This window comes from Anolis sagrei, chromosome Y, assembly GCF_037176765.1.
Source record: "Anolis sagrei isolate rAnoSag1 chromosome Y, rAnoSag1.mat, whole genome shotgun sequence".
NCBI classification, from domain to species: Eukaryota; Metazoa; Chordata; class Lepidosauria; order Squamata; family Dactyloidae; genus Anolis; species Anolis sagrei.
In genome coordinates this window covers 2,981,368-2,999,055 of record NC_090035.1, presented here as the reverse complement: position 1 = coordinate 2,999,055, position 17,688 = coordinate 2,981,368, and the positions used below count along the sequence as shown (strand labels likewise).

Below are 17,688 nucleotides of genomic sequence, written 5' to 3'. Positions count from 1 at the left end.
CCCGCTACCAACTTCCCCCATAAAATTTTCCCGCAAGAGCTATGTGTCTTGTAACCTCACTTTCCGGATATCCCTCGTACAACGCGAACTTCGTACTTAGAGGGAAACAGAATGAGGATACTCAACTCTAACCTGCACCACAATGCCAGTCGATGAGCTACTGACGACTGGCACTGCTCGTTCGCTTCTGCTGGCTTCCCGCTACCAACTTCCCCCATGAAATTTTCCCGTGAGAGCTACATGCCTTGTAACCTCACTTTCCAGATATCCCTCGTACAGTGCGAACTTCGCACTTACAGGGAAACAGAATGAGGATACTCAACTCTAACCTGCACCACAATGCCAGTCGATGAGCTACTGACGACTGGCACTGCTCATTCGCTTCTGCTGGCTTCCCGCTACCAACTTCCCCCATGAAATTTTCCCGTGAGAGCTACATGCCTTGTAACCTCACTTTCCAGATATCCCTCGTACAGTGCGAACTTCGCACTTACAGGGAAACAGAATGAGGATACTCAACTCTAACCTGCACCACAATGCCAGTCGATGAGCTACTGACGACTGGCACTGCTCATTCGCTTCTGCTGGCTTCCCGCTACCAACTTCCCCCATGAAATTTTCCCGTGAGAGCTACATGCCTTGTAACCTCACTTTCCAGATATCCCTCGTACAGTGCGAACTTCGCACTTACAGGGAAACAGAATGAGGATACTCAACTCTAACCTGCACCACAATGCCAGTCGATGAGCTACTGACGACTGGCACTGCTCATTCGCTTCTGCTGGCTTCCCGCTACCAACTTCCCCCATGAAATTTTCCCGTGAGAGCTACATGCCTTGTAACCTCACTTTCCAGATATCCCTCGTACAGTGCGAACTTCGCACTTACAGGGAAACAGAATGAGGATACTCAACTCTAACCTGCACCACAATGCCAGTCGATGAGCTACTGACGACTGGCACTGCTCATTCGCTTCTGCTGGCTTCCCGCTACCAACTTCCCCCATGAAATTTTCCCGTGAGAGCTACATGCCTTGTAACCTCACTTTCCAGATATCCCTCGTACAGTGCGAACTTCGCACTTACAGGGAAACAGAATGAGGATACTCAACTCTAACCTGCACCACAATGCCAGTCGATGAGCTACTGACGACTGGCACTGCTCATTCGCTTCTGCTGGCTTCCCGCTACCAACTTCCCCCATGAAATTTTCCCGTGAGAGCTACATGCCTTGTAACCTCACTTTCCAGATATCCCTCGTACAGTGCGAACTTCGCACTTACAGGGAAACAGAATGAGGATACTCAACTCTAACCTGCACCACAATGCCAGTCGATGAGCTACTGACGACTGGCACTGCTCATTCGCTTCTGCTGGCTTCCCGCTACCAACTTCCCCCATGAAATTTTCCCGTGAGAGCTACATGCCTTGTAACCTCACTTTCCAGATATCCCTCGTACAGTGCGAACTTCGCACTTACAGGGAAACAGAATGAGGATACTCAACTCTAACCTGCACCACAATGCCAGTCGATGAGCTACTGACGACTGGCACTGCTCATTCGCTTCTGCTGGCTTCCCGCTACCAACTTCCCCCATGAAATTTTCCCGTGAGAGCTACATGCCTTGTAACCTCACTTTCCAGATATCCCTTGTACAGTGCGAACTTCGCACTTACAGGGAAACAGAATGAGGATACTCAACTCTAACCTGCACCACAATGCCAGTCGATGAGCTACTGACGACTGGCACTGCTCATTCGCTTCTGCTGGCTTCCCGCTACCAACTTCCCCCATGAAATTTTCCCGTGAGAGCTACGTGCCTTGTAACCTCACTTTCCGGATATCCTTCGTACAGCGCGAACTTCGCACTTAGAGGGAAACAGAATGAGGACACTCAACTCTAACCTTCACCACAATGCCAGTTGATGAGCTACTGACGACTGGCACTGCTCGTTCGCTTCCACTGGATTCCCGCTATACAGCAGTGATACCAACTTTCCCCATGAAAATTTCCTGTTAGAGATATATGCGTTGTAACCTTACTTTCCGGATAACCCTTGTATTATATTGTGTTTTTATTTGCATTTAATAAGATTTATTTTGCAATTGTACTGTATAGTTCTGTGGTTTGTTATTCCACCTTCTCTCTGTTTATGTACATATGCCAAGACATATTTCAGTCTGGCAAACCCATTTTTGATTGTTTTACTGTAAAGCACCATATACACTTGTTTTATTGTAAAGCACCATATACCAAATAATAAATAAATACATAAATAAATAAATAATAAAAAACCCCAATAATAATTAGACACTTGGGAAATGTTCGACTTGTGATTTTGTGATACGAAATCCAGCATATATATTTCATTTGCTATGACATACTGTGGTTTTGTGTCAATAAAATTATTAATAATAATAATATAATTAGACATTTGGGAAGTGTTTGACTTGTGATTTTGTGATACTAAATCCAGCATATAGATCTTGTTTGCTGTGACATAGTGTTTTTGTGTCAGTAAAATAAATAATAATAATATTAATTAGATGCTTGGGAAATGTTCGACTTGTGATTTTGTGATACGAAATCCAGCATATAGATCTCGTTTGTTGTGACATACCATGGTTTTGTGTCAGTAAAATAAAGAATAATAATAATAATAATAATAATAATATTAATTAGACGCTTGGGAAGTGTTCGACTTGTGATTTTGTGATACTAAATCCAGCATATAGATCTTGTTTGCTGTGACATACTGTGTTTTGAGTCAGTATAATAATAATAATAATAGTAATAATAATAACCGTTGCATAGTTTTTAAACAGATCTTACTTGATTGTGACTGAAGAACAACAGGGCCCCCGAATACATGAGTTCTCTCGCTTCTGCATGTTTCCCTTGCGACATGTACCTGTGGATTTTAAAACAAAAACACAAAAGCAGAGTGAAAGATATCCAGAATGTGGACGCATGATGAGACAAGCTTTCAAGAGCCTGGATGGTTTGTGGTGCAAAATAACGTGATCTTTGGAACTGAAAGAGTTATGGTGCAAAGGAATAGCTGAGTAAACAAACAAAATCTATAGAAAGTACTCATGCACAAAATCCGAAGAATCTCACCGCTACACGGCAGTGATACCAACTTTGCAAATAAGTGAAAACTTGTCTTTGGGAGCAAGCATTTGGCCCAACATATCTGTGCAATACAGTTGGAATTGACCTGGATTTATGAATATGTTTATTTTATTATCTAGCTTTGGATCTATGCACAATCATAGAATCCTAGAATCAAAGAGTTGGAAGAGACCTTCTGGGCCATCATCATGACTTCCCTGGACCTAGACATTATGCTCCTCTTGATGCAGGCCAAAATCCCATTGGCTTTTTTTGCTGCCACATCACATTCCTGGCTCATATTTAACTTGTTGTCCACGAGGACTCCAAGATCTTTTTCACACGTACTGCTCTCAAGCCAGGCGTCCCCAGTTCTGTGTCTTTGCATTTCGTTTTTCCTGCCAAAGTGGGGTATCTTGCATTTGTCCCCATTGAACTTCATTTTGTTAGTTTTGGCCCTTCATCTCTCTAATCTGTGAAGATCCCTTTGAGTCCTGCTCCTGTCCTCTGGACTATTGGCTCTCCCTCCCCATTTGGTCTCGTCTGCAAACTTGATGATCCTGCCTTCGAACCCTTCGTCTAAGTCATTAATAAAGTTGTCTAATATATAAACATTAGTTGTCTAATGTTTATATATGTTGTTTTAAATCAGTGTTTCTCAACCTTCCTAATGCCATGACCGCGTAATCCAGTTCCTCATGTTGTGGTGACCCCCAACCATAACACTATTGTTGTTGCTACTTCTTCACCAATGTATTTTGCTACTGTTATGAATCGTAATGTATGTATCTGATATGTAGGATGTATTTTCATTCACTGGACCAAATTTGGCACAAATACCCGATACACCCCAATCTGAATACTGGTGGAGTTGGGTGGGGGGATTGATTTTGTGATTTGGGAGTTTTAGTTGCTGGGATTTATAGTTCACCTACAATCAAAGAACATTCTGAACTCCACCAATGATGGAATTGAGCCAATCTTGGCGCACAGAACTCCCATGACCAACAGAAAACACTAGAAGGATTTGGTGGGCATTGACCTTGAGTTTTGGAGTTGTAGTTCACCTACATCCAGAGAGCACTGTGGACTCAAACAATGATGGATCTGGACCAAACTTGGCATGAATACTCAATATGCCCAAATGTGAACATTGGTGGAGTTTGGGGAAAATAGACCTTGGCATTTGGGAGTTGTAGCTGCTGGGATTTATAGTTCACCTACAATCAAAGAGCATTCTGAACTGCACCAATGATGGAATTGAACCAATCTTGGCGCACAGAACTCCCATGACCAACAGAAAAAACTGTGATGTTGTAGGTTTTTTCGGGCTATATGGCCATGTTCTAGAGATATTCTCTCCTGATGTTTTCGGGCTATATGGCCATGTTCTAGAGATATTCTCTCCTGACGTTTTCGGGCTATATGGCCATGTTCTAGAGATATTCTCTCCTGACGTTTTCGGGCTATATGGCCATGTTCTAGAGGTATTCTCTCCTGACGTTTCACCTGCATCTGTGGCAAGCATCCTCAGAGGTTGTGAGGTCTGAGAATGCTTGCCATAGATGCAGGCGAAACGTCAGGAGAGAATGCCTCTAGAACATGGTCATATAGCCCGAAAAAACCTACAACAACCCAGTGATTCCAGCCATGAAAGCCTTCAACAATACAGAAAATACTGTTTTCTGATAGTCTTTGGCACCCTCCCCCCTAAGGGGTCCCGACCCCCAGGTTGAGAAACGCTGAACTAAGTCTACAAGAGCAAAACGGACAGCAATCTCCTAAAGCAGACAAGAGCACGAGGCCCGGAGGCTGCTCCCTTGAAGCCCTAAAGCTTCAAGGGAGCAGCCTCTGGGCCTTGTGCTCTTGCTCTCTTGCACTAGCGCTCCCTCTGGCACTCCCTCTTGACTCAAACCAACCCAGGCCAAGCAATGGTTTTTAACTCAATGCACTCTTAAGTTGGGGCGCTCGTAAGTCGAGGTTCCACTGAACAATTCCCGGTATGCCTCATAACTGATTCGACAAGATCAAGGTCCTGAAAGTTTCAATCTGGCAACATGAGTCCCCTTCGGGATGAGAAGGGCGGCACATAAATGTCGCAAATATATCTATGTATATAATAAAAGTCAGTGTTTGTATGCGGAGGACGGTGTATGTGGCAGCTTTCTGATTGGCTGCCAATTTCACAGGCCACTGTGACCAGCACGGGTGACGGACCTAGACCAAACTTGGCACACATAACCCCCATGACCCCCTTTGGGTCCTGGGGAGGTTTGGGGGAGGACGGACAAGAGATGATGGGATTTGTAGTACTTTCAAACCCATCAGGTCCCACAGACCACTGTGACCCCCAACGACCACTGTGGCCCCCAACGGTCATGAGGGCTCTGTGTGCCAAGTTTGGTCTTTATCGATAAAGACCAAACTTGGCACACAGAGCCCTCATGACCCACTCTACATCCTACTGCAGTTTGGAGCATGGCTGACCATGGATGGTGGGACTTGAAGTACCTCCACTCACTTCCCGAGACTGCTTAGACCCTTAGCCAATGACAAATCAAAACCAAACTTGGTACAAATAACACCCATGACCTTCCTTTCGTCCTGGTGAGGGTTGGAAGAGGACAGACAATGGATGATGGGATTTGTAGTACTTTCCCACCTCTTTTGTTCCCACGGACTACTGTGCCCCCCAACAAAGACTGATAAAGACCAAACTTGGCACACAGAGCCCCCATGACCCACTCTACATCCTGCTGCAGCTTGGAGGATGGCTGACCATGGATGATGGGACTTGAAGTATGTCCACTCACTTCCCGAGACCGCTTAGACCCTCAGCCAATGACAAATCAAGACCAAACTTGGCACAAATAACACCCATGACCTCCTCTTCATCCTGGTGAGGGTTGGGGGAGGACGGACAATGGATGATGGGATTTGTAGTACTTTCCCACCTCTTTTGTTCCCGCTGTGGCCCCCAACAAAGACCGATAAAGACCAAACTTGGCACACAGAGCCGTCATGACCCACTTGACATCCTGCTGCAGTTTGGAGGAGGGTGGACCATGGATGATGGCACTTGCGACCCTCATCCAATGACCAATAAAGACCAAACTTGGCATACAGAGCCACCATGACCCACTCTACATCCTGCTGCAGTTTGGAGGAGGGTGGACCATGGATGATGGCACTTGCGATTCTCATCCAATGTCCAATAAAGACCAAACTTGGCACACAGAGCCCGCATGACCCACTCTACATCCTGCTGCAGTTTGGAGGAGGGTGGGCCATGGTTGATGGCACTTGCGACCCTCATCCAATGACCAATAAAGACCAAACTTGGCACACAGAGCCCCCATGACCCACTCTACATCCTGCTGCAATTTGGAGGAGGGTGGACCATGGATGATGGCATTTGCGACCCTCATCCAATGACCAATAAATACCAAACTTGGCACACAGAGCCACCATGACCCACTCTACATCCTGCTGCAGTTTGGAGGAGGGTGGACCATGGATGATGGCACTTGTGACCCTCATCCAATGACCAATAAAGACCAAACTTGGCACACAGAGCCGCCATGACCCACTCTACATCCTGCTGCAGTTTGGAGGAGGGTGGACCATAGATGATGGCACTTGCAACCCTCATCCAATGACCAATAAAGACCAAACTTGGCATAGAGAACCCCCATTACCCACTTTCTCTAATAACCCAGGCACCACCAGGTCCCCAAGCTAGTAATAAATAAAATAAACATCTGGACAGCTGGATGGTTTCCATACCATCCTGGTTGCTAGGATGGTATTGACAGCAGAGCGGTCCTCCAGAGCCAGCTTCAGTCTCAAAGAAAGGGCGGCATATGGCAAAGCAGCAGTTAAACACCCGCCGATAGCGACAGCCACAGTAAATCTGGATAGACATCAAAAGAACAGATGGCAACACAGTTTGGTCCTTCTCTGTCAGGATGCCCGAAAAGCAAACGACTGCAGTGCTGCCCTTGCCATAAGGAGCCAACATCTCAATGGGTGCCATGTACAAACATCGCAAATGGGACAGAAATAGCACGAGATAAGGACAAAACCTCACAGACGAAGCATGCAGATGTCAGGTGTTAGCCTGTCTGTCTGTCTACTACCTGGACACACCCCAGGAGATGCTCTGGAATGGGTCTTACTACATACAAACTGCATACTCCTTGTGTTGCAATCATACATATTTCAAGGTATTGTGTGTTTACGACAGAACACCTGACTTCAGAGCAGACCCGCAAAACCTGTAGCTCTCCAGGCATTTTGGACATCAACATAGCCACAAAATTAGCTTAAAATGTCTTTTTAGAGATCATCAAAATGCCATCTTTAAAAACTGGATTTGTTTAGAAAATGCTAGCACAGTTCTCTTCATTGCTTAATCATAACTTGGATTGTTGTTATGAGTAAAGACAATGAATCACCCCTCAATGTTCTGACTTACTGGCAGAGTTGAGAACATCAAGCTTCTCTTTTTGCACCCATTCACAACTTGTAGGAGGTACCGTATATACTCAAGTATAAGCTGACCTGAATATAAGCCTACACACCTAATTTTGCCACATTTTGATTTATTTATCGTGTCATCCACAACCAGAACATTGTATTACATTTCTAACAGAACAAAACAAGCAAACAGATAAAAAAAAACCCCCACAAATTTTGCAAACTTGGTAGCTGATTAAATGTCCTTTGACCAGTCTCTGGCCCCTTGGAGTGCCTCTGGTGTTGCCGCAAGGAGGTCCTCCATCGTGCATGTGGCAGGGCTCAGGGTGCATCGCAGCAGGTGGTCAGTGGTTTGCTCTTCTCCAAACTCGCATGTCGAGGACTCCACTTTGTGGCCCCATTTCTTGAGGTGGGCTCTGCATCTCGTGGTGCCAGAGCGCAGTCTGTTCAGCGCCTTCCAAGTCGCCCAGTCCTCTGTGTGCCCAGGGGGGAGTCTCTCATCTGGTATCACCCACGGATTGAGGTGCTGGGTTTGAGCCTGCCACTTTTGAACTCTCGCTTGCTGATGTGTTCCAGCAAGTGTGTCTGTAGATCTTAGAAAACTATTTCTTGATTTAAGTCGTTGACGTGCTGGCTGATACCCAAACAAGGGATGAGCTGGAGATGTCTCTGCCTTGGTCCTTTCACTTCCCGGCGGATGTCAGGTGGTGCAATACCGGCTAAGCAGTGTAATTTCTCCAGTGGTGTAGGGCGCAGACACCCCGTGATAATGCGGCATGTCTCATTAAGAGCCACATCTACTGTTTTAGCGTGGTGAGATGTGTTCCACACTGGGCATGCGTACTCAGCAGCAGAGTAGCATAGCGCAAGGGCAGATGTCTTCACTGTGTCTGGTTGTGATCCCCAGGTTGTGCCAGTCTGCTTTCGTTTGATATCGTTTCTAGTACCCACTTTTTGCTTGATGTTCAGGCAGTGCTTCTTGTAGGTCAGAGCACGGTCCAGAGTGACTCCTCCCAGGTATGTGGGTGCGCTGCAATGCTCCAGTGGGATTCCTTCCCAGGTAATAATCCTCAGAGCTCGGGATACTTGTCTGTTCTTGAGATGAAAGGCACATGTCTGTGTTTTAGATGGATTAGGGATCAGTTGGTTTTCCCTGTAACAGGCAGTTAGAGCACCTAGAGCTTTGGAGAGCTTCTGTTCAACCATCTCAGGCTCCCTCTCCGGAATCGAACCCTGATTCCCCGTTACCCGTGGTCACCATGGTAGGCGCAGAAAGTACCATCGAAAGTTGATAGGGCAGACATTTTGCCACAAAAAACTGGGAAGACATATTGATTCGAGTCTAAGCCAAAGGTGGGAAATGCCACAGCTACTGGTCAATTTCAAAATAAAAATAGATACCAATAAAATTACATTAATTGAGGCATCGGTAGGTTAAATGTTTTTGAATATTTACATAAAACTGTAATTTGAGTAAGACTATCCAACTCTTATTAATAATTTTTTCTAATCTTCTTAAGTGTAAATGTGCTTACGTATCCTTCCAATAATAATAAAGAGAGTAAAATAATAAATGTAGTAATAATAATAGAGTAAAATAACGAATGTAATAATAATAAATAGAGCAAACTAATACATGTAATAAAATAATAATAACAGAGTAAAAAATAAATAACTTTGACTCAGGTAAAATAATGTAAATGTAATAAAAGTAACAATAAATAGAGAAAATAGTAATGTAATAAAATAGAGTAAAATGATAAATGTAATAATAATAAATAGAGTAAAATAATGAATGTAATAATAATAATAATAATAATAATAATAAATAGAGCAAACTAATACATGTAATAAAATAATAATAACAGAGTAAAAAAATAAATAACTTTGACTCAGGTAAAATAATGTAAATGTAATAATAATAAATAGAGAAAAATAGTAAATGTAATAATAGAGTAAAATAATAAATGTAATAATAATAGAATGAAATAATGAATGCAATAATAATAGAGTAAAATAATGTAAATGTAATAATAATAATAATAAATAGAGAAAATAGTAGATGTAATAAAATAGAGTAAAATAATAGATGTAATAATAATAGAGTGAAATATTGGAATGCAATAATAATAATAGATTAAAATAATGAATGTATGATAGAGTAAAATAATGGAAATGTAATAATAATAATAATAAATAGAGAAATGTAGATGTAATAAAATAGAGTAAAATAATAAATGTAATAATAATAAATAGAGTAAAACAAAAGATGTAATAATAATAAATAGAGTAAAATAAAAGATGTAATAATAAGAGAGTGAAATATTGGAATGCAATAATCATAGAGTAAAATAATGAATGTAATAATAAAGTAAAGTAATGTAAATGCAATAATAAGTAGAGTAAAATAATAAATAATGACTTGAGTAAAAGAATATAAATGTAATAATAATAATAATAATAAATAGAAAAAATAGTAGATGTAATAAAACAGAGTAAAATAATAAATGCAATAAAAATAAAAACAAGAGAGTAAAATAATGTAATAATAATAATAATAATAATAATAATAAAATAATAATAAAATAAATAACTTTTGACTTGAGTATAAGCGGAGGGGGGCTTTTTCAGCCTAAGAAAAGGGCTGAAAAACTCAGCTTATACTCAAGTATATATGGTAGAAGAGATCAAACTGATATCAATTTTAGCACACTAAAAGCTATTCGAATGCAATTAATGATATTGCAAGATCACCCTAATGAAAAAGCCAGACCTGGTATAGTTGGCACGCTCACAAAGGCCTGGGTTAATATTCCTACTTGCTTACGCGTCCTTTCATCCACAGCCTTGCCTCTAGCCCAGGCCTGGGCCAACTTGGGCCCTCCAGGTGTTTTGGACTTCAACTCCCACAATTCCTAACAGCCGGTAGGCTGTTAGGAATTGTGGGAGTTGAAGTCCAAAACACCTGGAGGGCCCAAGTTGGCCCAGGCCTACTCTAGCCTATGCTATTGCAAGCACATTCCTGGGGAGACGTCATTCCTCCCTTCTTTGGCTGCAAGATATGAGAAAGCAATAAAAATCCACACCCAATGACTCAATGCTGAGTTCCTTCTCCCACGTGTTGCTTAGCACAAGGTTTCTTTTCATCTTATAGATCAGGGCGGACTAATAAGGATAGTCGTTGTTGATTTGTTGTATGTTTTCCAGGCTGTATGGCCATGTTCCAGAAGCATTCTCTCCTGACATTTCACCTGCATCTATGGCAAGCATCCTCAGAGGTTGTGAGGTCAAAATAATAATAATAATAATAATAATAATAATATAACAACAACAACAATAGTAACTTTGTGTTGTTGTAGGTTTTTGTGAGGTCACAACAACAACAACAACAATAACAATAATATAACAACAATAGTAACTTTGTGTTATAGGTTTTTGTGAGGTCACAATAATAATAATAATAATAATAATATAACAACAACAACAACAATAGTAACTTTGTGTTGTAGGTTTTTGTGAGGTCACAATAATAATAATAATATAACAACAACAACAGTAACTTTGGGATGTTGTAGGTTTTTGTGAGGTCACAATAATTATAATAATATAACAACAACAACAACAATAGTAACTTTGGGTTGTTGTAGGTTTTTGTGAGGTCACAATAATAATAATAATAATAATAATAATAATAATAAAACAACAACAACAACAATAGTAACTTTGGGTTGTTGTAGGTTTTTGTGAGGTCACAATAATAATAATAATAATAATAATATAACAACAACAACAATAGTAACTTTGTGTTATAGGTTTTTGTGAGGTCACAATAATAATAATAATAATAATAATAATATAACAACAACAACAACAATAGTAACTTTGGGTTGTTGTAGGTTTTTGTGAGGTCACAATAATAATAATAATAATAATAATAATAATAATAATAATAATATAACAACAACAATAGTAACTTTGGGTTGTTGTAGGTTTTTGTGAGGTCACAATAATAATAATAATAACAATAATAATAATTTTGGGTTGTTGTAAGTTTTTTCGGGCTACATGGCCATGGCCTAGGGGTTTATATATCTGTGGAATGACCCGGGTGGGACAAAGGACTCTTGTCTGTTGGAGCTAGGTGTGAATGTTCCAACTGACCGCATTGATTAGCATTTGATGGCCTGGCAGTGCCTGGGGCAATCTTTCAACAGAAAGGAGGAAACCATGGAAATGAACAAAATCTGGCTACCAGTATTTAAAAACTCTAAAATCACAACAGCAAAACAACAGAGAGGAAACAATCAGGGACAGCTAATCACCTCTCAACAAAAGATTACCCCAGGCACTGCCAGGCCGTCAAATGCTAATCAAGGTGGTCAGTTGAAACATTCACACCTAGTCCAACAGACAAGAGTTCTTTGTCCCACCCTGGTCATTCCACAGATATATAAACCCCCTTTTTCCCAGTTCTACCAGACCTCACTACCTTTGAGGATGCTTGGCACAGATGTAGGTGAAACGTCAGGAGAGAATGCCTCTAGCCCGAAAAAACTTACAACAACCCAAAATTATTATTATTATTATTATTATTATTGTGACCTCACAAAAACCTACAACAACCCAAAGTTACTACTGTTGTTGTTGTTATATTATTATTATTATTATTATTATTATTATTTTGACCTCACAACCTCTTGAGGATGCCTGCCATAAATGCAGGTGAAATGTCAGGTAAGAATGCTTCTGGAACATGGCCATATAGCTCGAAAAAACTTACAACAATCCAAAATTATTATTATTGTTATTATTATTATTATTATTATTGTGACCTCACAAAAACCTACAACAACCCAAAGTTACTATTGTTGTTGCTGTTTTATTATTATTGTTGTTGTTGTTGTTATTATTATTATTATTATTATTATTATTTTGACCTCACAACCTCTTGAGGATGCCTTCCATAGATGCAGGTGAAACGTCAGGAGAGAATGCTTCTGGAACATGGCCATATAGCCCAAAAAAACCTACAACAACCCAGTGATTCCGGCCATAAAGGCCTTCAACAATACAATAACAACCTTATTTATACCCCACCACCATCTCCCCAAAGGGGACTGGGAGCAGCTTACATGAGGCCAAGCCCAGCGATACATTACAGCAACATAAAATATAAACAACAAAATAACATCACAATAAAATAAATAAACCAATCGAGTAAAATAAACAGTGCAAAATAACATAATAACACAACCTCTGAGGATGCCTGCCATAGATGCAGGCAAAACATCAGGAGAGAATGCTTCTGGAACATGGCGAGACAGCCCGGAAAACACACAACAACCCAGTGAGCACACCACCTCCCTGCTTCGTCAGCTCCACTGGCTACCGGTCCACTTCCGAGCACAATTCGAAGTGCTGGTCTTGACCTATAAAGCCCTGTACGGTTCCGGTCCAGTTTACTTGTCTAAACGTTTCTCCCTCTATGACCCACCTCGGGGGAGACGCTGCTCTCGATCCCGCCACCCTTGCAAGCATGAATGGCAGAAACAAGAGATAGGGCCTTCTCAGTGGTGGCCCCTCATCTGTGGAATGAACTCCTTCTCTCCTCTCCTTCAGGAAGAAACTCAAGTCTTGGCTTTGGGACCAAGCATTTGGGCAGCTGGCTGAGCAACAAACGTAAAGACTCGTGAGAATTGTCAATTAAGAGACCTTGGACTGGAACTCTGGACTATGATTTGGATTTGCGGACTCAGACTTGGTTTATTCATTTATTGGGTTGTTGTAGGTTTTTTCGGGCTATATGGCCATGTTCTAGAGGTATTCTCTCCTGACGTTTCGCCTGCATCTATGGCAAGCATCCTCAGAGGTTGCGAAGACCTCACTGTCTCTGAGGATGCAAACAAAGAAACAAACAAACAAAACACAAAGTTTGCAAGCTTGGTAGTTGATTAAATGTCCTTTGACCAGTATCTGGCCCCTTGGAGTGCCTCTGGTGTGGCTGCAAGGAGGTCCTCCATTGTGCATGTGGCAGGGCTCAGGTTGCATTGCAGCAGGTGGTCAGTGGTTGGCTCTTCTCCCCACTCGCATGTCGTGGACTCCACTTGGTGGCCCCATTTCTTGATGTTGGCTCTGCATCTCGTGGGGCCAGAGCGCAGTCTGTTCAGTGCCTTCCAAGTCGCCCCGTCTTCTGTGTGCCCAGGGGGGAGTCTTTCATTTGGTATCAGTTCTGAGTTTGAGCCTGCCACTTTTGGACTCTCGCTTGCTGAGGAGTTCCAGCGAGTGTCTCTGTAGATCTTAGAAAACTACTTCTTGATTTAAGTCATTGACGTGCTGGCTGATACCCAAACAAGGGATGAGCTGGAGATGTCTCTGCCTTGGTCCTTTCACTATTGGCTGCTACTTCCCGGCGGATGTCAGGTGGTGCAATACCGGCTAAGCAGTGTCATTTCTCCAGTGGTGTAGGGCGCAGACACCCCGTGATAATACGGCATGTCTCATTCAGAGCCACATCCACTGTTTTAGCGTGGTGAGATGTGTTCCACACTGGGCGTGCATACTCAGCATCAGAGTAGCATAGCGCAAGGGCAGATGTCTTCACTGTGTCTGGTTGTGATCCCCAGGTTGTGCCAGTCAGCTTTCGTATGATATTGTTTCTAGCGCCCACTTTTTGCTTGATATTCAGGCAGTATATGGCCACTTGGAGTGCCTCTGGTGTTGCCGCAAGAAGATCTTCCATTGTGCAAGTGGCAGGGCTCAGGTTGCATTGCAGCAGGTGGTCAGTGGTTTGTTCTTCTCTGCACTCGCATGTCGTGGATTCCACTTTGTGGCTCCATTTCTTATGGTTGGCTCTGCATCCCGAGGTGCCAGAGCGCAGTCTGTTCAGCACCTTCCAAGTCGCCCATGGGGGAGTCTCTCATTTGGTATCCCCGATGGATTGAGGTGCTGGGTTTGAGCCTGCCACTTTTGGACTCTCGCTTGCTGAGGTGTTCTGCGAGTGTCTCTGTAGATCTTAGAAAACTATGTCTTGATTTAGGTCGTTGGCGTACTGGCTGATACCCAAACAAGGGATGAGCTGGAGATGTCACGGCCTTGGTCCTTTCATTATTGGTACGTACTGGAAGATGCTGAGTGTCTACAGACCGAGGACTACTTTCTCTCCAACGCAAATCTTAAGCACTCCCAGGCTAGAGTGAATTTGTTTCCAGACTTTAGCCTCGCAAGAGTGTGGACAGCATTGTGGTTGTTCAATGTATTGTCGAAGGTTTTCATGGCTGGAATCACTAGGTTCTTGTAGGTTTTTTTGTGGTTGTTGTCCCTATTGTGGTTGTTGTCCCTAGCTGACCTGACACGAACAGGCAAAGGCTAGTGAGGTGGCCTACATTCTGCTTAAAGAGACGGCCTCTTCCACTGCAGACATGTATGATCTTTAAGGTCAGCCGTGCGCATCTTACTGACTGTTCTAAGTTTAATGCAGATTACAAAAGAGCATGCAAGCAGGGTTCTCTATGGAGGTGCACGACAGCTATCCCAACTACAAAGTGCTAGTTGTCACAACACACTGGCATCTTGGACTCGTCTCATCCAGACATGACGTAAACATTTGTATGCAGGGCTTTATTTTAGCAGGTTGTGTTAATAATAATAATAATAATAATAATACTTTATAAATAACGTTTTTTTTATTATTATTATTGTTGTTGTTGTTGTTAGTTGTATTACTGTATTCTGTATATATTCGAGTATAAACCTGGTTTTTCAGCTTCCTTTTTTAGGCTAAAAAAGCTCCCCATGGCTTATACTCGAGTCAAGGTTCGGGCCCTTATATGGGTCTATATCAGGCCTGGGCCAAGCTGGGACCTCCAGGTGTTTTGGACCCCAACTCCCAGCATTCCTCACAGCCTCAGGCTCTTATAAGGACCCTGCAGGTGTTTTGGACTCCAACTCCAAGCATTCCTTGCAGCCACAGTCCCTTATATGGGTCTACACCAGTCCTGGGTGAAACTGGGCCTTCTAGGTGTTTTGGACTCCAACTCCCAGCATTCCTCACAGCCTCAGGCCCTTATAAGGACCCTGCAGGTGTTTTGGACTCCAACCCCCAGCATTCCTGACAGCCTCAGGCCCTTATGGGGGTCTACAGCAGGCCTGGGATGTACTGGACCCTGTAGGTATTTTGGACTCCAACTCCCACCATTCCTCACAGCCTCAGGCTATTATAAGGACCCTGCATGTGTTTTGGACTCCAACGCCCAGCATTCCTCACAGCCTCAGGTCCTTATAAGGACCCTGCAGGTGTTTTGGACTCCAACTCCCAGCATTCCTTGCAGCCACAGTCCCTTATATGGGTCTACACCAGTCCTGGGTGAAACTGGGCCCTCCAGATGTTTTGGACTCCAACTCCCAGCATTCCTCACAGCCTCGGGTCCTTATAAGGACCCTGCAGGTGTTTTGGACTCCAACTCCCAGCATTCCTTGCAGCCACAGTCCCTTATATGGGTCTACACCAGTCCTGGGTGAAACTGGGCCCTCCAGATGTTTTGGACTCCAACTCCCAGCATTCCTCACAGCCTCGGGTCCTTATAAGGACCCTGCAGGTGTTTTGGACTCCAACTCCCAGCATTCCTTGCAGCCACAGTCCCTTATATGGGTCTACACCAGTCCTGGGTGAAACTGGGCCCTCCAGATGTTTTGGACTCCAACGCCCAGCATTCCTCACAGCCTCAGGCCCCTTCCTTTCCCCCCTCAGCTTAAGCGGCTGAGGGGGAAAAGGAAAGGGCTTGAGGCTGTGAGGAATGCTGGAAGTTGTAGTCCAAAACACCTAGAAGGCCCAATATCACCCAGGCCTGGTGTAGACCTATATGAGGGCCTGGAGCTGTGAGGAATGCTGGGAGTTGGAGTCCAAAACACCTTCAGGGTCCTTATAAGGACCCGAGGCTGTGAGGAATGCTGGGAGTTGGAGTCCAAAACACCTGGAGGGACCAATTTCACCCAGGCCTGGTGTAGGCCCATATATGGGCCAGAGGCTGTGAGGAATGCTGGGAGTTGCAGTCCAAAACACCTAGAAGGCCCAATTTCACCCAGGCCTGGTGTAGACCCATATAAGGGCTTGAGACTGTGAGGAATGCTGGGAATTGGAGTCCAAAACTCCTGGAGGGCCCAGCTTGGTCTACACTGCCATATAAACCGGTTTAAATCAGATGACCTGGCGTTTATAGGCTAATTTCGACTCTCCTTCCCTTTCAGGCATTGCTACAGACACCAAAAAGGCCTCTCAGGACCCCCCAGTTCCTAGGAAACCCTATTCTGCGAGAGTCCCGCCTCTTTCTGTCCCTGACCAATGGGGACGCCTTGAGCGCGTGAGGGGCACCCCTGTGGGCCAATCGGGGGGCGTTTGGGGCTGGAAGGGCCTGGAAGAGAGGCGTGGGGAGGGCGCCCCCTACCGGAAGAAGAGCGTGCGGTACATCTGGTGGGCCTCGTAGTAGTCGCCCTTCTCCACGCTGGCGCGGAGCTTCCCTTCCACGCGCTGGACGCCGCCGCGGTTCCGGTTGCTATTGCCGCCGCCGCCCTTCAAGGCCTCTTGCTCCGTCGCCGCCGCGGCCGCCATGACGGAGAAACGCGCACACCCGGCCGCGAAGGAGGAAACTGACCCTTGCAGGCTTCCGTCGGCTCCGCCCAGGCAGGGAAAACGGGAGGGGATGGGCGACGGTGGCCGGGCAGGGACAAGAGAGCGTCAAGAGCTCACTCTCTACGGGAAAGGGAGGAGGGTTTGTGACGCGCTCTCGTTCACGTGACCACAAAAGAGAGGGCGGGGGCGGAGAAGCGCTCCTCGCTGTCTCCTAGCAACAGCGCCAGGAGTAGGCGGGGAAAGGGGAGGAGCGGTCGGGCACGTCTCGCCCAATAGCCGCGAAGGGGGCGTGGTTTTAGGAGTGGGCGGGGAAAGGGGAGGAGCGCTCTGCCAAGTCTCGCCCAATAGCTGCGAAGGAGGGCGTGGCTTGTTTGGAACTTGGCTCTGTCACGTGCTTTGAAGCCTTGGAGTGTCTGGAAGCTGGAATTAATAATAATAATAATGATAATTAATTACTATATTATACTTT

At 44.1% G+C, this 17,688-nt stretch overlaps 1 protein-coding gene across 1 annotated transcript in view; it reads right to left on the bottom strand.

Annotated features, from left to right (window-relative positions):
• Nucleotides 1-17,285, bottom strand: part of LOC137095287 (Golgi to ER traffic protein 4 homolog) — a 33,342-nt gene extending 16,057 nt beyond the window's left edge. The window contains exons 1-2 of the mRNA XM_067461747.1: nt 17,035-17,285; nt 2,834-2,912 (exon numbers count right to left, since the gene is read on the bottom strand). Coding sequence (XP_067317848.1) covers nt 2,834-2,912; nt 17,035-17,198 — 243 coding nt within the window. The 5' untranslated portion in view covers nt 17,199-17,285. The remainder of the gene's footprint in view (nt 1-2,833; nt 2,913-17,034) is intronic.
• Nucleotides 17,286-17,688: the final 403 nt, after the last annotated feature.